This window comes from Puma concolor, chromosome B3, assembly GCF_028749965.1.
Source record: "Puma concolor isolate L17-30 chromosome B3, mPumCon1.1.hap2, whole genome shotgun sequence".
Lineage (NCBI taxonomy): Eukaryota > Metazoa > Chordata > Mammalia > Carnivora > Felidae > Puma > Puma concolor.
Genome location: NC_141672.1, coordinates 128,749,976 through 128,774,521, shown reverse-complemented (window position 1 = coordinate 128,774,521; position 24,546 = coordinate 128,749,976). Strand labels below are relative to the sequence as shown.

At 41.0% G+C, this 24,546-nt stretch overlaps 1 protein-coding gene across 4 annotated transcripts in view; it reads left to right on the top strand.

Annotated features, from left to right (window-relative positions):
* Positions 1-24,546, top strand: part of ENTREP2 (endosomal transmembrane epsin interactor 2) — a 475,240-nt gene that overhangs the window by 184,666 nt on the left and 266,028 nt on the right. For all 4 annotated transcript variants that reach the window (XM_086711379.1, XM_086711378.1, XM_086711377.1 and 1 more), the window contains exon 2: positions 10,863-10,919. In XM_086711379.1, coding sequence (XP_086567505.1) covers positions 10,863-10,919 — 57 coding nt within the window. The remainder of the gene's footprint in view (positions 1-10,862; positions 10,920-24,546) is intronic.

The following is a 24,546-nucleotide window of genomic DNA, read 5'->3' as shown; positions in this document are numbered from 1 at the left end:
TATTAATTTATATGAACTCTATAAATTAAGACAATCAACCTTTTGTCTGTTGTATGTATTTTAAGTATTTTTCCCATTTGGAACTGGTCTTCCATTTTATGTTCTTTTTAAACCACAAACGTTCATCGGCTCTTACCATGATAAGGCTGCATGAAGAAGCACCCCAAAACTCAGTGGTTGGCAGTATCCAGTCTTTGTTTTCTGCTCTGGTTTGCAGGTCATTGGGGTGGCCTCAATGTGTGCTATATGTCCATTCTGTGGCCCAGGCTGCATTTGATGTTGGGTGGCAGGCAACATGAGATGCCCCAGAAGCCCTGGGAGTGATGGCCACCTCCACCCTGTGTGGCCAAGCAAGTTCCATGGCCAAGCCCAGCATTGGGAGAGGATGAGTACTGTATGCACTCTCTTGGGAGGCTTCCATGTTACCCGTAAGAAGCATGGACTTATGCTTCTAATATGACGAGGCCCTGGGATTGAGAGCAAAGATCCAGTCTACTATTACATATGGATTCTTTTAATATAAACATTTGAAATTTACTAATCTTTTCTGTGAGGACTCTTGATTCTGTGTCATGCCTCAAAACACTGAATTCCTTTCAAGATTGTTTTTAAAAATGCTTCCATGTTCTTCTAGGTCTTCCAGGTTTTAATTTATGATTTACTCTTTGATTACTCTGGAATTTATTTTGGTATAAAGAGTAAGGTAGAAAATAAGTTTTATTTCTTTCCAAATGACTAACCCATTGTTCCAATGCTTTTTATTGAATAGATTTCCTTTTTCCCTTTATAGTATTTTAATTAGAATTTCATGGACTTTGTGCAATCTTTGGTCTTTCTATTTTAAAAAAATGATTTTGAGGGGGCGGTGCCTGAGCCTGGGTGGCTCAGTTGGTTAAGCATTTGACTCTTGATTTTGGCTCAGATCATGATCTCAAGGTTCATGAGTTCATGTCCCATGTAGGACTCTGCATTGACAGTGCAGAGCCTGCTTGGGATTCTTTCTTTCCTTCTCTGTCTGCCCCTTCCCCTTCATATTCTGTCTCTCTCTTTCATAATAAATAAACTTTAAAAAAATTTAAAAATGATTTTTTGTATCAAATATGAGGACTTTTATATTCTCAGTAGATATTTAAGATTTTGATATTGTTCTTCCTCATTTCATATTAGTCTTTGTGTTCTAAGTCATTCTGCCTTTTTCCTTGCTGTTATAAATGGAATATTTAATTTCATTCTCTTTTCTAATTAGTCTTTACATGCATATAGGAAAGCTATTTTTTCTGTAGTTCATGAGCTTATATCCTGACACTGTAATGTGGGCGAGTACTTTAATTTTCTCATCAGTGCAGTGGGGCACAAAAATCACACATGCCTTTTAGGGTTGTCAGGACACAAAGAATTAAAGTATAAAGCCTTAGTAAGTGTACGTCATACAGTCAGTGTTCACTAAATATAAGCAGTGTCATAATTTTTAAATATATTAATTTTCTAGCCATATGATTTACTGAATTCTTCTGATTGGCCTCTTATTCTTTTTGATCAGTTTGCTTCAGTGTTCTAGATGGAGAAGCATGGCATTTTCAGGTGGTAATAATTATGCCCCCTCTTTCCATATTTATAACTTTTTGTTTGTTTGTTTTGTTTTATTAGCTGGTTGTATTAGTTTTCTATTGCTATAGAACAAATTACCACAAGCACAGTGGCTTAAAACAGCACAGGTTTAGTGAGTCTGGAGTTTCCATGGGCCCAGAGTCTGGAATATTTGGGTTTCTGTTCAGGGTCTGAAGGCTGAAATCAAAGTAAGACCGGATGCATTTTCATCCAGAGGCTTGATGAGGGAAAGATCTATTTGCACAGTCCTCAGGTTATTGTGTGGCTTTATGACTGAGTTCCTATTTTCTTGCCAAGTGTGAGCTGGAAAAGATCCAGCTGTTAAGAGCTGCTCTCAAGACACAGCAGCTTACTTCCTCAGGCAGCAGCAGAATCTCCCTCGTGTTTCAATCTTTGATTTCACGAAGGGCCCAGACTCAGAGGGTTTGCCTGATGAGGTCAGGCCCACCCAGGAGAATCTGGGTTTTGATTAACTCAAAACCAAACTTAGTTTGGACCTAAGTATGCAGAAAAATCCTTTCACCTTTGTCAAATACTGTAACCTAACCACAGGACTGAAATTCAACATATTCACAATCCCCCCACACACTCAAAAATAGGGGATTCTATAGGAGGTGTACACCAGAAGTTAGGGATCTTGGGGACCGCCTCATAATTCTGCACACCATGCTGGTATTTTCATATTAATTTTAAATATAGGTGGCAATTGTGGGCATTTTTATTTTGTCCTATTAAACTAAGGTGTGTTTTTTTTTTTTTTTTCATAAAAAAACAGTGATTGAATTTTATCAAATGCCATTTATACCTCTTTGGAATGATAATTTTCAGTTTTGTCATATTAATATGATTAATTTTACTACTGTGTTTCCTCTTACTGAACTATCTTTTCATTCCTGGCATGAACCCCTCGCCTTGTTCTTTATTCTTCTAACTGTATTGCTGACTTCTGTTTTACAACATTTTATTTAAAAATCGTATACCTCTATTTATAAGTAAAATTGGTCTGTTTCTATTCTTGTGATATTTTACAAGTTTGTAACTATTATGCTGACCTTTGTAAAAAGAATTTGGAAAATTACCTTGTTTTTTCCCTCTGTGCCCAGAAAAAAATTAAATAGTGTTGGAAATCTCTATACTTTAAAGCTTCTGAAGAATTTGCCTGTGGCTGTTTGACCACTTTCCCAATTTCTTGGTGTTTGTAGGTACATTTGGTGTTTTGATTTTGGGGGGACTTAATTGTAGTAATTTATATTTTCCTAGACTTGTGATCATCTATGACATCCTAGGTGCTATTGATTGAATGTTTATGTCCCCCTAAAATTCACATGTCAAATCCTTATCCCCAGTGTGATGGTATTTGGAGGTGGAGTCATTGAGAGGTGATTATGTCACAAGAGTGGAATCCTCATGAATGGGATTATTGCCCTTATAAGAGAAACTCCAGAGAGCTCCCTTGTCCCTTCTACCATGTGAGGCCATATGAGAAGATGGCTATCTATAATCCAGAAAGTGAGTCCTCACCAGATGTTGAATCCACTGGCACTCTGACACTGGACAAAGGACACGATCCTGGAGGCATTGCAGGTCTCTGGGGTCCACTACCGCACCCTCAAACAAACAGCACACAATGAATCAAGGCCAGAGGGGCAAGTGGCTGGAGTCTGAGAGGCAGGGAGCAGGGTCAGAGCAGTATGTGGCTGGAGCAGGCATGTGCCCTGAGCATGAATCTGCACTCTAAGGTGAGGTGGAGTGGGGAGGGCTCAGACAATTTCCATGCTGAGCCATGAGCTGAGCCCCTTGGAGATCAGTGTTTCTAGATGCTGGATGCTTCTCGGTTACTGGCCGAAGCCTACCTCTCTTGGGGAAAATTTCTCCATTTTGGGTCCACAGAACGTCACTGATTAAGCAAGCAATGTGTTGACAACAAAAGACTTCCAAGCCTGCAAGCATCAAAGAAAGCAAACTGCAATAAGTGAGAGTCAACAGAAACAACAAGTGACAGACTTAGATGCCTTCTTTCACTATACATCTTGGACTCTAGACATCTGCATATGAAATATTTAAAGCAGTTATGGGCAGAATCATACAGATGAGCATGCAGTCAGAAACTATCTGAAGCAAATAGTCATATTTGGGGAAAGATAAAAGCAGAACTTGTAAATACATAAAATATAAACGTTAACATTCTCTAAAGAAATGCAAATGTTCAACAGCTGATGAAACATCCTTCAGGGAAAATTGGTCATCTGGAAGGCAAACTTAAGGAACTTATTCAGAACAAAATACTGAATGACATGGGTATGGAATATGTGAAGGGAGAACTAGGAGATTTGGAGGATGGAATGTGCATGAGGCTGTTGGAGTCCCTGACAGAGAGACTGTAGGAGAGGTAATATTTGAAGATATATTGGCTATATAGCTTCCATAACTAATGAAAAATATAAAGTCAGTTTCAGGGGCACCTGGGTGGCTCACTTAGTTGAGCGTCTCTTGATTTTAGCTCCGATCATGATCCCAGGGTCATGGGATCGAGTCCCGTGTTGGGTTCTGAGCTAAGCATGGATCCTGCTTAAAATTCTCTCTCTTCTTGTGTCCCTCCCTGGCTCGTGCTCTCTGTCTAAAATAACAATAATAAAAAAAACCCCATAGTTTCAGAAGCACAGTACATCCCAAAAAGCATAAATAAAAAGAAATCTGCACCTACACATATGCAAAAATCTCAGAACACTAAAGGCAGAAAGACAGTCTTAAAAATCTTCAAAGAGTAAGGACAGCTTCACATTTCAAGGAACAACAGTTAAAAGGACTGCTAGCTTCCTGATGGCAACAGTGGAGGCTGGGGTCACCTGAGTGGCTTGGTTGGTTAAGCGTCCAACTCTTTATTTCAGCTCAGGTCATGATCTCATGGTTTGTGAGTTTGAGCCCTGCATTGGGCTGTGTGTAGACAGTACAGAGCCTGCTTGGGATTCTTGCTCTCTCCCCCTCTCTCTCTCTGTTTCTCTCCTGCTTGTGCACTCTCTCTATCTCTCTCTCAAAATAAATAAATAAATTTAAAAGAAAAAAAACTGTGGAGGCCAGATGATGGTGCAATAGTATCTTCAGACTGTTGAGAGAAGAAACTGTCAACTTAGAACCGTATATACCCAAACTACTTTCCAAGCATGCAGGTGAAGTAAGACATTTCCAGATAAACAAAAAACTGGAGTTTACCACCAAAAGGTCTGCACTAAAGGAACTTCTGAGTCAAGGGTTCATACCTTGTGGGATTGCAGTCTAGGGAAGCCTGGGGACCCCATCTCAGATTAAGGTTTTTAAATGTGTACAATGAAATAGGATTACAAAGGAAACCAATTATTTTGAAGTTTTTAAAATCAAAATATTTTAGGGGGACCTGGGTGGCTCAGTCTGTAAGTGTCTAACTTTTTGATTTCAGCTCAGGTCACGATCTCACAGTTTGTGGTTCGAACCCTGCATTGAGCTCTGTGCTGACAGCACAGAGCCTGTTTGGACTATTTTAAAAATGTGTTGTAATAATACATTTGCTACTTTATTAACTCATTAAATAACAAAATCCAGTTGCAGGTGTAGTAACTACCCTAATTTCAGAGTAAAGAGCCCTGGTGAAAGGCTGCATCTCACAAGGCATAGCCAGGACAAATGAGTTTGGTACCAACCAGTATATGAAGTAATTTGCATCAAAGAAACATTCACTGCAGAACAGACTATGTTGCATTTCACTTGGATTTCCTTTTGACTCCTGGGTTATTTAGAATATCTTAAAACATTTACCTTTTTTCTTTTTTTCTTTCATGGGGCTATCTTTCTAATCATTTATAGTTTTGCTACTATACAGTGAAAGAATGAAAGCTATAGAATTCTTTTCTATTATGGAGGAAGTAGGCTGAGAAGGAGAGTGGCTTTCCTTGTTGACATTTTGAGTTTGATGTATTGATGCAGGCTCCAGTGGGAAGTGGCGTGGAGAAAGTCAGAACCACAGGTGAGCGTGATGGTTAGGAGAGAGAATGGTGGGTTGGGAATTGTTCTGAAGGAAGGAGGAAGAAGCCATGGATATGGGGTGGATATGAAGATGTATGTTTCCCAGAAGGGAGTTGAGATGGACATCGAAGGCTGAGGGTTTGCATGCTGGAGTGAGCCATGCCATGTGGCCCTAGGGAGACTCAGACACACAAAACCACTCAGAAAAGAAAATGTAAGTAGAATAAAGTAGGAGGTTCAGCCACTCCATGAATCAGAAGACTTTTGCATAGCACAGGTCTGACATCTGAAAAGCTTTGAGAGACGGGGTCAGTAGACTTTTTTCATTCAGGGCAACTCAGAATGTTATTTGTTTTTTACAACAACAGTTCTTTTGCTAACGCTGTGAACCCTGGCTTCTTAGTGGTAAATTGATACCACTGTAGCTATTAGGCACACCTGCCATATGTTTCGTGAAAGAATTTAATTGACTTTCAAGTCTGCATTCTAGAAGGACTTGCTTCCCTACCTAAAATGTTGCATTACCATTTGCCTTTGAACCAAGAATGAAGCTCCAAAGAAAATTCTTGATTTGGGGCAATGAAAGAGGACAGGATTTAAAGAGCTAATTTATTCCAGGCCTCTGTGTTCAGGCAGCAATACCAATCAAACAGGAAGACCTTTGGCTCTAAAGATGCCATTACTTCCTGGCAGTCTATTATCCCCTTTCATCACCCTCAACAGCAGGAAATTCTGTCTCATTTTTAATATTATCTCTTGCCTCTATTTAGGCTGGGTGGGAAGTGGAGAAAAAAGTGGGTTGGTGTCCTTTTAACAACTTGCAGGTGCTTGAAAAGTTAAGTCCCCCTCTCTCTCTGAACAATATCATGCCTTTCCCATTTTTTTTTTTTTGGTCTTTTCTTTCACAGCCACTTAATCATATGTTACTCTTCTCTGACCCTCTTAAATTTCTTCATATTCTGTGTAAACTGTGGACTTTGAATAACAATATTGGCAAATTAAATGGGACAAAGGTTTCACGAGCTGCAGTAATTTCACGGCTAACTAGCTCCATGACCCCGTTCCTCACCAGAGTGGAAAAAAATAAACCTGAGGAATTACTGAGCTGGCGGAACATGCAACGTAATTCTCACCAGTAGCTGGAATTGAGCAAAAAAATAGTTCAAACTCAGACCTGATCATTTCTGAGCAGAGGTACACTCCATTCTTCTCTGTTGCCAAGTGGACCAGGAGGCATCCTCAGGGAGGAGGCACTGTGGCACCTAGGCTTTGAAGACTCTCCTCCAAGCCATTCTCCATTCTCCTGTGCCTCCCTCCCTTGTTAGAGCGGGTACCGATGCTTCTAGGTCAGAGGAGCAGGGAAGTCAGCTTCTGGTGGGGGGAGACACGGGGAAAGAGTGGACATTTGAAAACAAGAATCCAATATTGCACTCTGGTTGTATTAGTGTATTAATAAGCTTGAGCTGCCATAACAAAGTACCATAGATTGGGCAGATTAACCAACAGTTAAGTTAACCTCACATTCTGGAGGCTAGAAGTCTGAGATCAGGGTTGAGTTCTGGTGAGGACCCCCTTCCTGTCTTGCAGACTGTCAAAACCTCACTGTGGGGGAGCTTGGGTGTCTCAGTCGGTTGGGCATCCGACTCTTGCTTTTGGCCTAGATCATGATCTCATGGTTTGTGAGTTCAAGCCCTGCCTTGGGCTCTGTGCTGATGGCGTGGAGCCTGTCTGGGATTCTGTCTCCCTGTCTCTCTCTACCCCTCCCCTGCTCGCTTTCTACCTCTCTCTCTCAAAAATAAACATTAAAAAAAAATACTTCACTGTGTCCTCACATGGCCTTTCCATGGTGTGTGCATATGGGGAGAGAGAGAGAGGGAGAGAGATCCTTCTCGTCCTGTAAGGCCACCATCCCATCATGAGGGCCCTACCCTTACAACCTAATCTAACCCTAATTCCCTGCTAAAAGTCCTACCTCCAAATACCATCACATTAGGGGTTAGGACTTCATGTGGATTTGGGGAGGACACAAACATTTAGTCCGTAGTAAGTAGTTTTCTATGTTGTGTAGCAAACTTCCACAAACTTTATAGCTTAACACAACACCATTTAGTTTCTTAGGTCAGGAGTCTGGACATGGCTTAGCTGAGTCAACTGGTCAGGGTCTTACAAGGCTGCAGTCAAGGTGTTGCCAAGGTAGCATCATTTTAAGAGGTGCTAGATAGGATCGCAGGAGTGTAAATTATATTGATAATTACCATAATTTATCATTGATTATCATATTGATAATCAAGGCTACAGGTCATCAGGGATCATCTCAGGATTTCCATGCCCCACTGAGTCTGATGATTTTTTTTCCTTTGTATAGGGGAATTGAATCCACCCTCAATTACAGTTATTAATGATTCTTAGAAATGTAGTTTTCCCCAGTAAAGCAAATTGTCCATATTTGTTGGAAATAAAATTATTTGAGGGAATTCTTAGAATGATAACTTTATTATGGAAGTAAGGAAAGTCAAGAATTCATACTGTGGCCTTAGTTAAGTGATATTCACTTCCTTTGTGTTTATAAATGCCTGCTCTTTGGAGGTTTGTGGGTTTCCAATAATATTTCTGTTACGAGTCACTTGGTCACTATAGACATTTGATACTTTTATAAACTTCAGCTTAGGAGAGATCAAAGAGTTCTGTCTGAGCTTATTAAACATGCCTTGAGAGATCTGGTCATAGTTTAGGGATTTAGTGGGGCCCCATGTACTCATGAATTCAGAGGCCCTTCCTGAGTGAGGAGGCATTGGGCCATGTCTTAAAGAATAGGTAAAATTTTATATGGTGGAAGTGAGAAGTAGAAGGCAGAGTATAAAAGGACATTTTCTGGGAGGCATGCTTTCCCATCCTCTATCCAGGTTTTGTCTGGATGAGGCTGGTGTTGGTGTGAAGGGAAAACAGAGGACACTCTTTGGAAGTCACATCCTAAGGAGATGGCAGGGTCAGAGCCAGCTGGGCCAAACCACCTCCAGGATTTGGGTTTTAGTGGCCAGGAGGAGGGATGCCACAGTGTCAGGAGAGATGACAAGAGGGAGACTGTGTTGGATACAGATGGGAAACAGAGAGGTCATAGGCATTGTGGAAGAAGAACGAGGGACTGGGCTCAACAAGACACAGGAGAACAGTAGTCAAGGGTTTCTGTACAGGTTGCAGCTGGGGGGCATCATGAATAGAGATTTGGGAGATGAGAAATGTTTGTAAATAATATTGTCAATATTGACGTATTTGCAGGATGCATGCATTGAAGAAAATATATATATATGACATGCTTGGGAGCAGAGTGCCCTGTTGAGCTCTCTCTGATTCATTTGTGTGTGTGTGTGTGTGTGTGTGTGTGTGTGTGTGTGTGTGTGTGTCTGTGAGAATAAGGTTCACAAGTCTTTCCTATGAAAGACCAGATGTGTTCCTATGAAAGACCAGATGTCCAGATGTGTTTGGAAACCCACCTGAGGCTGGTGCAGGGTGTGAGAGAGACTGTTGGGTCTAAGACTTGGCCTCACCCACTGCAGAAGTGTTTGCCAAGGGGACCTTGGGGGTCTATTCAGCCAGATACTCTCTTCTGGGGACTGATTCAGTCCTTTTGGAATTCCAGGGGGAAATGCACCAAAGCCCTCCATCCCAGGGCCCAACTGCCTGGTCCATACCCACAGCAGAAAGTTGGGGTGATTTATCTTTACAAAAGACCTTGTAAGAAAATCCCTTACTTGTAGTGGGGCCTCCCAGCATATTTCCCTGTCAAAGGGGGAGCTGCAGCCCTCTCCTCTTTATTGTGTGTGGTTGGTGTTGGCCTGTCTCTGGAATTTGCATCTGAGCGACCAGGAGGAGGGGTGCCATTGTGGGAGGTAGAGACGATAAGAGGGAGACTGGGTTGGGGAGGTAGAAATTGCCCATTGGTCTCTTCCCAGTATGCTTCTCTGTAGAATACAATAGCTCCAAAATGGTGATAGAAATGAGTCTTGACATGTGTGGGTTGAAGCCTGGTTGAGGTGGAGAGTGACACCAGGAGCAGTGCCCGGCAGGCAGTGTGATTCCGCAGTCAGGGACCGACCTGCAGGAGGTGTTGGTGGATAGTGTTAGAGGATCCCCAATGACAGATGGCTCAGGCAGAGCCGGAGCCTGAGTAGAGGTCTTGGGAAGTGGGAAGGGGAGGGAGATGTGGAAGGACAGCATGGAGCAGAGGATGGCAGCCAGAGAAGGGAGAGTGTCAGGGGAGTGACACAGAGCCTAGAGGACAGTGTGCCACCCATAGGTATATGTGGTCAGCCTCCTGTCTTCAAGCCGAGATCGCTGTACTTGTGTGTTGCACTCAGGGACCCCTTAGGTGACCTTGGGAAGTGTGTCTGCCAGTGGCAGGGCTGAAGCCACACTGTAGTGGGGAGAGAGCGGCTGTGTCTCTCTGATCTGTCTGCCCTGCCTGGACCCAAGGAGACTGGGAATTTCAGGATCAGCATCCAGTGACTGCCTCAGGGAATGTGGGCTTGGAGCAGCCTGAGGGAAAGGTTGGCCAGGAGCTGAGGGGTGGTTCCTCTGAGAACAGAAGACAGGAGGGTGTTCCTGTGGTTAGGGCTACCCAGAGGGGAGGGGCCAACAGAGGGGCGTGGCTGCCAGAAGATGTTCTGGAGGAGACAGCTCTGTGGGACCTGGGGCAGCAAAGCCTGGGGGGCTGGCCTGGGAAAGAAGCGAGCAGCTCAGAGTCAGCATGTGGAAAGCCGGGACCTCATCTGGTGAGGTGGGAAGCTGGCTGGGGACCAAGTGTGTGAAAGGGTAGAGGGGGGCCTGGTAGGTCTGCTGTACCCAGTACCCATGCACAGAAGGCATGCGCTCAGGTGACATGCAAGGGGGGTGGCTCTGCCTTTTCCCAAAGAAGTGTTTTCAGTCCTCTCTGTGATTTTTAAGTCACAGGGCTAAATGACTCACAGGACCAGAGGGGAATAAGTGCCCGATGGAGACACTTTCAGAAAGCACATTTGTTCTTGGGCCTGTCCATAAAGAACATAAGTGACCTGTCAGGACCTCCTGGTGGTCTCAGAGGCCCGTGTGCTGCAGGCTCTGAACGTCTGGATGGACCACACGCCTCATGGTCACCCAGCTCATGTATGTGGGCCATATTCTAGAAGTCATCCTTCTTTGGGTTGATCAGCTAATACTGTGTTTTGATCATCTGTTAACGGATTCCAAAGAGTCTTACCTTCCTGCACTGTCTGTCCTTCCAGGTGCTGCTGTCAGGACTCATTGGCGTCGTCTCCTGGAAGAGGCCTCTCTCCCTCGTGGTAAGTCCGCACGCAGTCTCCATGGTGGCCTTAGAGCAGGGCCCTCCCCGTGGAGATGTGAATACTTTAAGGGCAATGGCAAAGAATTCTGGCTCTGTGCAGAAAACAGGATGCAGACCTTCATGAAACTGGCACTTGTCAATGCAGATGGGCACGTAGTTAACAGCCACCATGCATCTTCCCTCCGTACATCTGAGGGTAGCCCTCAGGTGTCTGTCTGAGATGCTCATGTGCCATCTTCGCGATGGTTCTCTTTGGGTGCCCTCCTCCAAGGACGTGCCGGGAACAAAGACATTGTAAGAAGTGTAGATGCAAGCGTTTTCTCTAGGTGTGTGAACACGTTCATGCATATACATATGCATGCGTATGACCACAAAGGCAGCACATATTTTATCAGAGTTCAAGACATGTTGGCTGTTTGTATGTTTTGGAGACTGAAACTTGGGAGTGTAAGAGGAGACATTTATTTGAGTAGAAGAGTGCAGGGGTACCACTTGAACCCTTTCTCTCATTGCTATGTCACTGTGTTGGGGAGGAGGGGCAGGCCTCATGGGGGATGGAAAGGAAATGATGGTTTTTCTCTCTGAAAAGTACCCCAAGCAAATTCATGTCTATTGATTTGTATGCGTGTTTTTCTCAGTGTATGCATTAATATATTTATGCGTCCGTGTCAGGACCAGACGAAGAGGTTTTCTAGGTTTTGATGGATAATGAAAAAACATGGTGTGGCCTCTTTGTCTTTTGTAGTAATCAATTATTTAAAATCCCTTCTTTAAGTGATTAGATTTGGAGATAATGACATGTACTAAATATTAATGGAAATAGAAAAAACCCACAAGTCTGCCTGTTGTAAACACCTCCTCCTCATGAGAGTTACCAGGGCGTCCTGAAGAGGCATGGGGACGAGAAGGAGTGGCATTAATTCAGTGAGCCTCTTCTCCTATGACCCATCGAGAAATTTTCTTTGCAAAAAAAGGTGTTATTTTTTTATGTAAAAAGTTTCAAACATGCATAAAAGTAAGAGAGGCTAGTATAATAAATCCCCATGTAGCCCCCATCTGTCTTCCATAAAGATCAACACTGGCCTGTCTTGTTGTTCATCCAAGCCCCTTGCTGGAGTATTTTACATTTTTTTTTTCAACGTTTATTTATTTTTGGGACAGAGAGAGACAGAGCATGAACGGGGGAGGGGCAGAGAGAGAGGGAGACACAGAATCGGAAACAGGCTCCAGGCTCTGAGCCATCAGCCCAGAGCCTGACGCGGGGCTCGAACTCACCGACCGCGAGATCGTGACCTGGCTGAAGTCGGACGCTTAACCGACTGCGCCACCCAGGCGCCCCATTGCTGGAGTATTTTAAAGCTAATGCCAGCTAATGTATCAACAAGCTGACTCTTATGCAGAGGGAAATGGTGGTGGACACACCAGCTGTGGGGCCTGATGTCCTTTGGCTGTGCTTTTGGGTGTCCTTTAGGGACATGGAGGGACAGCTTGCTCCATTCCTCCTCACCTGTCCTCACAGTGCAGGCAGAGGAAGGCCTCTGACACTGGATGCCAAACAAGAAGAAGCCACAAATCCTTTGGGTGGGTGTATGGGCAAAAAGACAAGAGGAATGGCACCCATCACTCAGCCACCCTTCACGCCTGCCCCCACACCTGGCCCCAGGATGGAGATTCTCATGAGGTTGCGCATTTTATTCTGAAGGATGCTGTGCAGTTTATAGCTGACAAGAAGTCAGGACTCCTTATGGATGTGGCTCAGGTGTGTCCTGGGGAAGCCAGAGCAGTAGGGTGGGGTGTTAGGGACTCACCCTAGGAAGCAGGATAAAACACCAGACTGGGATACCACAGCAGAACTTTCAAAATGCCTGTCCACTAATCCCTGTCCGTTGGTGTAGAACCAGCTGCTCTCTGGGCAATGGTCAGCGTTTCCTCCCATTGATTTATTTCTGCCCAAGCCCCAGATAGAAGAAGGGGTTCCCCTAGTGTAACTGACCACTTTCCTTACTTAGGTTTGTAAGGGGGTGGCTTAGGATAACACTAGGTGCTATAATAACTCCCAGACTTTCAGTGGCTTAACATGACACAACTTTGCTTCTCGAGTGGGCATTCCAGGCAGTGGCCATTCCTCATCACGGGTGATCCAGAGACCCTGGTTGCTTTCATCTGGGGCTCTACAATTTCCTAGGCCTGTGGAGTCAGCTGCATTTCAGTGGAAGAGAAAATAGTGGAGGAGGCTCTGAAGATGACCTTCATCACTCAACACAGAGCCTGTCACATGGCCCTGTCTGGCTGGGAAGGAAGCTGGAAAATTAGTTCCTTCCCAGGCAGGCACTTCCCAGAGGCAGCTCCATACTATGAAGAGGAGGGCAGTGATTTTGGTAGACGGTTGGTTGTCTCTACCATAGGAACGTTCTTCTACTTGTGTTTACCAGGACAATCTAGTCTTGATTCATTAGTAAATCTCATTCTCTAGACTCAGCTAGAATGGCTTGAAGTCTTGATTTAAATAATTCTTTTATCCCAAGCTCCTGCTTCTGTCTTGTACCCTAATAATAGTGTTTCCTTCCTTCTGGGGGTATAAAGCTGAAGAAGCTACCATGAGTATTCTGGTTCATTTCCAGGGGATACATCACCCTCTGCCCCCACTAACAACCTCTCTGAAAGAGGCTGTCTCCCATGGGGTGGTTGGAAGAGGCAGTGCTGGGCCCTACTGCTCCAGGGCCTGCGTAGCCAATGCCTGACACCTTGCAGGGGTTGCTGGGTGAGTACAGCAATGCGTGGGCCATGCTGATGGTGGGATTTTGGTGCTGTCATTGGTTTGCTGGCAATATCTTTTCCTGTGAAGGGCTGGTGCATGTGTGCCCAACCTAATCTCTGCTGCATCTCCTTTCTTTTTCAATACGATCTTACATGACAGAATGGGATGAAGAAGGGTTTACTTCTTGCCCAGAGTGACTGATATGCTGGAGGGAAGCCTCAGTTAGGAAAAGGGAAGGGAGTGAGGCAGCAGGCTGTCTGAGAGCAAGGGGCAGGAGACTGCCCCTTCCAGGCTGGTGAATGTGATGCCAGAGAGAGGAGGATGAAAATTTCTGCCTGGTATTTTATAAGAGCTTTTCATATGCCGAAAACTAGTGATAGCTATCTCAGTAGAGAATATGTATTTTTGCATTACTGTGGTTCTTTTTTCTTTTTTTATTGAAGCATAATTAACATACAGCCTTTTTTTTAAAGTTTGTTTATTTTGACAGATAGTAAGAGAGAGCATGTGTGCGTGCAAGCAGGGTGGGGCAGAGAAATAGAGGGAGAGAATCCCAAGCAGGCTCTGCAGTGCCAGCATGGAGGCTGATGTGTGGCTTGAACTCATGAATCTGTGAGATCGTGAGCTGAGCTGACTGAAATCAAGAGTCAGATGCTTAACTGACTGAGCCACCCAGGCACCCCAATGTACAGTGTTAATACTAGTTTCAAATGTACAATATAATGATTCAACAATTCTGTATGTTACTCAATGATCATCATGATAAATGTACTCTGAATCCCCTTCACCAATTTCACCTATCCCCCCCCCCCCCGACTTCCCTTCTGCAACCACCCGTTCTCTGTTTTTAAGAGTCTTGTTTTTCGTCTCTTTTTTTTCTGTGTTCATTTGTTTCTTAAATTCCATGCATGAGTGAAATCATATGATATTTGTCTTTCTCAGTCTGACTCATTTCACTTAGCATTATATGCTTTAAGTCCATCTGTATTATTGCAAATGGCAAGATCTCATCCTTTTTTTATGGCTGAGTAATAGTTCTTTGTGTGTGTGTATACCACTTTTTCTTTCTTTGTTCATCTTTTGATGGACATTTGGGTTGCTTCCATATCTTGGCTATTGTAAATAATACTGCAAAAAACATAGAGATGCATATGTTTTTCTAATTCAGTCTTTTCATTTTCTTTGAGTAAATACCCAGTAGTGGAATTACTGGATCATATGTATTTCTATTTTTAATTTTATAAGGAACATCCATACTGTTTTCCACAGTGGCTGCACCAATTTACATTCCTACCAGCAGTGCACAAGAATTCCTTTTTCTACACATCCTCACCAACACTTGTTTTCACCTCTTTTTTAGTCTAGTCATTCTGACAGGTGTAGGGTGATATCTCATTATGGTTTTGATTTGCGTTTCCCTGATGGTTACTGATGTTGAGAATCTTTTAATGTGGCAGTTGGCCATCTATATATCTTCTTTTGAAAAATTCTATTCAGGTCCTTTGCCCATTTTTCAATCAAAAATTTTTTTGGCATTGTATATATAAGTTCTTTATATTTTGTTAATATTAACCCCTTACCAGATATACCATTTTTAAATATCTTCTCCCATTCAGTAGGTTGCCTTGTCATTTTGTTGATGATTTCCTTCACTCTGCAAAGGTTTTCATTTTGATGTAGTCCCAATAGTGTAATTTTGCTTTTATTTCTGTTGCCTGAGGACACATATCTAGAAAAATGTTTCTGTGGCTGATGTCAAAGATATTACTACCTAAGATTTCTTTTAGGAGTTTTATGGTTTCAGTTCTCACATTTAGGTCTTTAATCCATTTTGAGTTTATTTTTCTGTATGGGTAAGAAAGTGGTATAGTTTCATTCTTTTGTATGTAGCTGTTCAGTTTTCCTAGCATTATTTGTTGAAGAGACTATCTTTTCCCCATTGTATGTTCTTGCCTCCGTTGTCATAGGTTAATTGACCATATAATCATAGGTTCATTTCTGGGCTCTGTATTCTGTTCTATTGATCTGTGTGTCTGTTTTTATGTCAGTACCATACTTTTACTTTTGATTACTACAGCCTTTGTAGTATATCTTGAAATCTGGGATTGTGATACCTCAGCTTTCTTCTTCATTCTCAGGATTGCTTTGGCTAGTAGGGGTCTTTTGTGGTTCTATACCAATTCTAGGATTATTTGTTCTGGTTCTGTGAAATTGTTGTTGGTATTCTGGTAGGGATTTCATTAAATCTATAGATTGCTTTGGGTAATATGGACATTTTGACCATATTGGTTTTTCCAATCCATAAGCAGGGAATATCTTTCCATTCGTTTGTGTCATCTTCAATTTCTTTCATCAGTGTTTTTTAGTTTTCGGAGTACCATTCTTTCACCTCCTTGGTTACATTAATTCCTAGGTATTTTATTTTATTTTTTTTTTTGGTGCAGTTGTAAATGGGATTGTTTTCTTAATTTCCCTTTCTGCTACTTAGTTATTGGTGTATAGAAATACAACAGATTCCTGTATATTGACCTTGTATTCTGTGACTTTGCTGAATTCAGTTTTTAGTTCTAGTAGTTTTTTGATGGAGTCTTTAGAGTTATCTATATATAGTATCATGTCATCTGCAAATAGTGAGATTTTTACTTCTTCCTTACTAATTTAGATGTCATTTATTTCTTTTTCTTGTCTGATGATTGCAGCTAGGACTTCTAGTACTATGCTGAATGAAAATGGTGACAGTAGACATCCTTGTCTTGTTTCCGATCTTAGAAGGAAAGCTTTCAGTTTTTCACCATTGAGTATGATGTTAGCTATGGGTTTTTCATGTAAGGCCTTTATTACGTTGAGTTATGTTCCCTCTAAACCTACTGTATTGAGAGTTTTTAACATGAATGAGTGTTGTACTTTGTCAAGTACTTTTTCTGCATCTATTGAGGTGCCCATATGATTTTTATCCTTTACCTTACTAATGTGATGTATTGTATCAATTGATTTGTGAATATTGATTTTTGCATTCCTGGAATAAATCTCACTTTATCATGATGAATAATTTTTAAATGTATTGTTGGCTTCAGTTTGCTAATATTTTGTTGAGGATTTTGCATTTGTGTTCATCAGTGGTCTTGGCCTGTAGTTTTCTTGCTTTCTTGCTTTCTTGCTTTCTTGCTTTCTTTTTGTAGTCTCTTTGTCTGGTTTTGGTATCAGGTAATGCTGGCCTTGTAGAATGAATTTGGAGGCTTTTCTTTCTTTTCTATTTTTTATAATAGTTTGAGGAGTGTCTCCTATGATTGAGATAATCGTCTTTCTTACATTAAACTATGAAAGGTTCTACATTATGCTAGATTGCAATTAGGAATCAGATTATATAGCTCTGATTTAAGTAATTTTTGAAAGATTCAGTGAAATATCTTGTGATTGCTTATATATCAGTAATGGAACTAGTTTCACACATAATCACAGGCAGTATATATATTTTTTTTAATTTTTGAGTGAAGTAGTACTGAGATGGCCTTTATATTAATTGTGTCAACTAATACTGTTGGGAGAGTAATAAGCATGAGGCTAAAAACATTTTTTAGAATTCATTTTTATAAATAAAAAATTCTATTTATTTTGTTCAGTTTTTTTTAAAGCAAAGTAAATCTATTTTTAAAAGCACTGATTTCTAGGACATTGAGTATCATATGGATCCATTGATGTATTTAGTGCTGTTTGAATTTTGTATTATAGTTTTTGAGGAGTCTAGCTTTTTGATAGCGGTTTACTGTTGTGAAATTTTATCAACCAAGATGGGAATGTGTATCAGTGAAGGTTTAATTAAAGAAATAGAACTTCTAGGAGCCAACACCTAGCATCTCTATGAGTCATACTCTTCTAATCACTTCTTTGGCACCACTGTCCATTACAGTAACCACACTCACCTGGTCTTTGGTGATAAAGTGCTGCCACTTGGTCCCTGCCACCTTAGAATCCAATAATCCTTATTGCATTTAGGGAACCCAGTTTGATGGTACTGACATTGACACTCGGATTTCTGACTTACAGAGAAGAGTCACCACAAAGTTCTTCAAGGATGCTGGAGTTCCTCTCACAGATTTCTTATAGTTGTGGTGAAAGATGTATTCTCTGGATCTTCCGGGGTGGGTGAGCAAGTCTTATAGGATCAATGCACTCTTATCATTCCAGTCTCCCTAAGCCTTTAGATCTCTTCCTCTTGTGGTATACTATGGAAGTCTGGCTTTTCAGCTTCATTTAGTGTAGCCCACCTTTGGATTCATATGTCAGCTAACCAAACAAACTGAGCTTTTCTTAACTGCCGCAGCTAAACATTGAATGCCAGAATCTCTGCTTAGCTGGTATCAATAAATCTGGCCTGATTCTACTGTATATTTCTTCTATCTTGATCCTCCACCATTAAGAGTAAGTCCTAACATTGTCCCTAGCTGTGAGACAGTTTCCAGACTGCTGCACAGGTAGGGGAAACTTGGGCAGAACCTGGTACACTTGCTGAGTTAAGGAGAAGAAGGTGAAGGTCTAGGGATCCCAAGATGGCTAGAGTTCACAAAACAAAGTACCACAGAGGAGAGACTTCCATAGACAGAGAGTTTTGTAGGTCTGCAGAGGATCTCCAATGAGTATTTAGCTGACATTCATCAGCTCTTGCATGGGAGGAAACTACCTGAGGCTAGGAAAGAATCATCTGAGCAGATTAGAGGGAACAGAGCAGGCATAAAAGCAGGGTTTTCCTACCAGGCAGCCTGGAATACCTCATGATTCACTGGGGCAGTGAGTAGAATACTCAGAAGAATCTTGCCTCGGTATGGGGATTAATTAGCTCCAGAGTACATGTTGCTCCAGTCCTTTCTGACAAATCTTAAAAGCAAGATCCAAAATAATCAAACCATTTCCAAGTAATTTAACTGTGTCCCAGAACAAAGTTCAAGAATGTTCAGTACAAAACATCCAGCACCAACAAGATAATAATCACAATGTCTGGCATCCAATCAAAGATTACTACACATGCCAAGAAACAGGAAAATACAACCTGAAATGAGGAGAAAAATAAACCAATTTAAATTGATAAAAAAAAACTTACCCACATGTTAAAAATAGCAGACCAGGACATTAAAACAGTTATTGTAACTGTATTCCAGATGTTCAAAAAGTAGAGACAGGAAGGTATAAAAAATACCCATTTGAACTCTGAGTGATCAAAATTACAAGGTAAGAGAGAAAAGATTCCCTGGATGAGATTAACGGCAGATTCAATAAGAGAGAAGAAGAGTTTAGTGAACTCAAGACATTGCAATAGAAATTATACAAATGTAGAACATGGAAAAAAAAGAATTTGTGAAAAATGAAAGGAGCATTAGTGAGCTATATGGGACAATTTTAAGAAGCCTAATATATGTGAAATGGGTGTCCCTAAAGGAGTGGGGATGGACATAAAAAATATTCAAAAATAAGAGAGTAGATCTTAAAAGTTCTTATCATAAGAAAAAATATTTTGTGACAAGGTGTGGTGATGAATGTTAACTAGACTTACTGTGGTGATCATTTCATAACATACATATATCGAATCAGTATGTTGTATGTCTGAAACTAATATAATGTTATATGTCAGTTGTATCTTACTTTAAAAAAAGAAATAATAGCCATGTTTTTTCCCCAAAATTGGATAAAAACTATAAACTCACAGATCTAAGAAGCTCGATGTACACATAGAACAGGAAATATGAAGAAAAACATATCAGCATATTGTGGGATTTTTAACATATGTAGAAGAAAATTTGTGAAAAAAAGAGTATAAAGGTGAGGAGGAGGTATACAGTGTAAGACTCCTAAAAGATATGTGCAGAAGTATGTCACTTGAAGGCAAACTGCTATAAGCTAAAATGTATACTATAAACTCTAAAGCAACCACTGAAATAAAAAAATAAAGAGTTGGCTAATCCACCAAACATGGAAATAAAATGGAGTCATGCAAAATATCTAATTATCCCAAAGAAACCAGAAAAAAAAGAAAAAAGAATAGAGAATAAATGAGACAGAAATAAAACAAATAGTAAGATTTTATTACCCATTTGAATTTCTTTGAATTGCTTGTTCATTTGTTTTTTCTATTGTCTGTAAGACTGTTTGCTTGGTATTCAGAATTTCTTCACACAGTAATTCTTTTCTGCTTTAAGTGGCTAATATTTTATTCTGGCTTGTGGTTTGTCTTTGTCTTTTTAGTTTTAATGAAGTGTCTTTTAAAAAAATATAGAATTTTTAGCTTTTTATCTCCCAAACTCTGTTGGTTTTGTTTTCTTATGCGGTGTTTATGCTTGCTTACTTTCAAAGATCTCTCTTGCCCCACAATTCTGAAATTATTTTCCTATGTATTTCTAAAACACTTATAGTTTCACTTTTTTATGTTTAGGTAATAGATCCCAAACTTACTTTTATATATAGTACGAAGTAAAGCTCTAACTTTATCTTTTCCAAATGGATAATCATTCCTCCAGCAGCAATTGTTGAATGTTCAATATTTCTCCTCACATGTGAAGTGTCATCGTCCTCCCACTGCTGTGGACATGGGTCTGTTAATGAATCTCTGTTCTGTTTCATGAGTCTGTTGGCCCATTTTTTTTAAGTTTATTTTGAGGGAGAGAGAGAAAGAGAGAGCAGAGGAGGGACAGAGAGCGAGGGGGAGAGAGAGTGAGGGAACGCGCGCGCGAGAGAGAGAGAGAGAGAGAGAGAGAGAGAGAGAGAGGGGGGGCCGGGGGTGGGGGGCGGGGAGAATTCCAACAGGCTACTTGCTGTCAGTGCAGAGCCTGACACTGGGCTTGAGCTCATGAACCATGAGATCATGACCCGAGCCAAAATTAGGAGTCGGATACTTAACCAACTGAGTCACCCAGGCACCCATGTTTAAGCCAATACAATAATGTTTTAATTAGTCTAGCTTTATATTAAGTCACTCTTTTATTTTTTCATAATTTTCTTTGCTACTTCTGTGTGTTTTCTCCAGTAAATTTTTTAATCAGTTTGTCAGGTTTTACACTGATAATGGTTTGATTTTGGTTGTGATTACCTTGATTTTACATATTAGCTTCTGGACAAATAATATCTATATAATTGAGAGACGGGAATAGATTTTATGTGATAATTTCCGAAAGATATTGTGTGTTCATCTTCTGTCTGGCTGTAATACCCCATAGTGAGCTGTTGTTCTGGATCTCATTAGTTGTCTGTTGGATATTTCAAGAGAAATTTTCTCGGGAAATGTCTTCCATTAAGTTTTTGATTGTATCTCTTCTCATATTTCTCTGCCTTCTTGAATTTATCCCACTTGGAGTAGGCAGGAGGATATCCTATCTGCTAAATTGATGCCAAATAATTCTTAACATTTTTTTCAACGTTTATTTATTTTTGGGACAGAGAGAGACAGAGCATGAACGGGGGAGGGGCAGAGAGAGAGGGAGACACAGAATCGGAAACAGGCTCCAGGCTCTGAGCCATCAGCCCAGAGCCCGACGCGGGGCTCGAACTCACGGACCGCGAGATCGTGACCTGGCTGAAGTCGGATGCTTAACCGACTGCGCCACCCAGGCGCCCCAACATTTTTAATATTTTCCTCTTTTTTCTTACTTTTTGGGATATTTCTTCTGTTTGATTTTCTGGATCACTACTTTGGGCCCCAGCCATCTCTGTTCTACCGTTTGACTCTTCTGCTGAATGTTTCATTTTGATGGTGCATTATTTTCAGAGAACTCTCTTGTTATCTAATTGCTTCTTTTTCATAGCAATATGCTCACGGTTCATGAAGCATTCATTGTACGGGTGCAGTCTACTTCAGGGAAATTAATTAGAATTTTATTTATCAGGTTTCCTCGCTCCCCTGTATTCTCACCTCCCCCCATAGGTCAGTTGGTCTCTTTACTCATCTAGGGTTTTAGGAAATTTGTTTTCCTCATATGTCAGCCCCTCCTTGGTTATCTTGCTCCTATTTACAGAAGCAGGACTGTGTTGATGAGGGGAGGTTGTTGGTGTGGTTGGTCGCTTGGGGTCTTGTGTTTTCTTTTCTGGGGCAGCATGTAGCAGGACCTGCCCCGGGATGGGAAGGCTGTCTTTGGGATCTGTGAAAGTAGAGGCCCACATCGACTGGCAGGATCTACTTTAGGCCTCCTGGGAGAGGCACCCAGCTCAGGAAGGAGCACTAGAGTTTATTTTCCACCAGGCAGAGCTGCCTTTCCAATCTCCCTCTCCAACCTCAGTGTCCATGGTGAAATTTCAGAGGTTCCTCAAGCCATGCTTGTCTGGGGCTGATGATGATGACGACGATGATGATGACAACGGTAATTACTAATATTTATCAATCATTCTCCGTGTTCCAGACACTCTTCTAAAGACCATTCTATGAAGTGAGTACAACAAAGTTTAGTCGTGCCCAGCTCATCAGTGGCAGAGCTCAGGTTTAAACCTGGGTAATATGTTTCAGAGCCCATGCTCTTAACCTCTAGGCCAGCCTTCATCCTGCCTGCACATCAGAGCCACCTGAGGCACTTAAAAAGAAAAATACTAGTTTAGACACAGGGCATCATTTCCATTAACTTCTTTACTAACAAGCATGTATGTAAAACATACTATGTACCAGACCCTTTTCAAGTATTCTTACCACTTGATTCTTACGATACCCTGGTGGGGCACCTCCATTACCATCCCACCCAAAGGAGGAACTGAGACACAGGACAAAAGGAGGGGTCAGTAAACAATGGGCTGGGTACCGGATCAAGACGATGGGTCCCTGTGGGCTCTGCTCCTAATCATTGCTGCCTTACTTGAGATCTTTAAATTTAGCAACAACAACAACAAAAAAAACCTCTTTCTTTAGCTTACTGAGGCATAAATTCAGCTTCCTTAGCATGTCAGGCTAAGACTTAGACTGCAGCACAACATCAGACTAAATAAAATGCTTTTATGTCCAATTCATTATTTCATGATTCCCTTTTCATTAGAAGCTGCCAGATAGAGGAAGGTTTTGTTGTTGTTGTTTCTTCCATATTTTCTTTTCTCAAAAAAAGGCAGCTTCCATAGTTTTGCATTCATTCCAGCAGGTGTTTGGATGGTTCTTACACTGCAGGGGGCATTCCAGCCCTGATGAGCCCAAGTGTGTGGCACCAAGAGCTGTGATTAGCTCCCCCACTATGCTGGGCACTGGCCAGAACATCTCCAGCCCTTTGGAGCTTCATTCATTAGAACTGTCCCAGGAGTGGTACCAATAGGTGTTGAATAATCACTCCCAGGTTTAGAGAAACCAGCCCCATATATTTATACCTAAGTATAAATGACTGGTTTTTATAGTGTCAGTTTTATTGGAAACCTATACACAAATGATGAAAAAAGATAGCTTTCACCACCCTTCCATCCAGCTTGGATTCTGTTATTTTTGTTTTATCTCAGCTGCCATATTTAATGAAATGTGCAAATGCCAAGGAATTGGAAGTGTATGATGAATGAACTTCAACCTGGATTAGGGTGTTTTTTTTCTCTCTTCACATTGCTATGGCGATCATTTTCTAATATAAGAAATCTTAAAATCTTATGCAGCATCTCATGCGGCATATATATATTCACTTCTTTTTAAAAGTATCTTTGAATTTTTGTACTAACAGAAATGTTTCCTGCTGTGCCTATCAGAAATTCAGTTTTAATTTTACTACAGAGTCACATGTTTGGCCATATTTTGTGGAAAAAAATGTATGAATCACTTTAACCTTTAATATGAGTTATAGAAAGCCTGTAGGGCTTTCTTTCAAGCCCATGAATTGAGCTCAAATATAACTTTAATACGCGATTTAAAAATATAGGTGAGCTAAAAGGTTAATATATTTAATGTAAATGTATTTGGAGTCATTATTCAGAAAATTCGTTATAAATCCACTTTGGGGGTTTCTTACAGTCAAGATCATGACCTCTCTTTGAGAGAATGTATTTTGCTTGATTACATTAAAGATGAAGCCCTCCTTCATTCCTTAAGTGCTGAAGAGGAGAAGGAAGAAAGATGTGCACATATTTGTACAGGTTCTTGAAACAATGCAGACTCTTACTCTGCTAATAAAGCAGCTTAAGTATCTAAAACCCTCTATCTTGTTTATGAAAATAGACTAATACACTTGTCCTTAAATTTACTAACAGTATTAAATTTCATTAGGGAAAGATAGTCTCACTAGAAAACCAAGACAGAAACAGACTAATTAAAGTAGAGCATAAGAAAATCATTCAAGGCCAAGTGAAATTAAAAATGGTCAATGGTAAAATACCCATTTTTATTAAAACATGACAGCTTTATTTTTATATTTGCTTGAGTCATTTATTTCTCAATGAAAATTCTTTTATTTTGATCCATCAGGTACATTTGTAATAAATGTAATAAAACTTTTTACAAGAGACAATGTAATAAAACTTTTTACAAGAGACAATGAGTTTGGATAAGAAAATTACAAACAAGGTAGACAAAGACATCTATCTAGCAAGGTAGTCATATGCCTAAAAGCATAATGAATTAAATGTATTATTTTGAACTGTACCTGGAAAGAACTATTATAAGCCTTCCCCTGGTTTTTGTTTCTGAATTGCTGTTGAGAATCTTTTTAGAGAGCGGTAATTATTTCCATAGGCCAGTCTGGGGAATTTTGCTTTCTCCCACCGAGGGCAGAGAGTGATGAGTGATGAGGTCCATAGGAATAGCACCGAGGACAAGCAGGCAGTGGTCTTTGGGAGCTAAGGAGCCTTATGGAGCATACATACCTCTGTGCTACAGATGTCCAAGTATGTGCCTCTGCATGGAGTCCTGGGCTCTTTCTCTCTCTGTATCTGTCTGTCT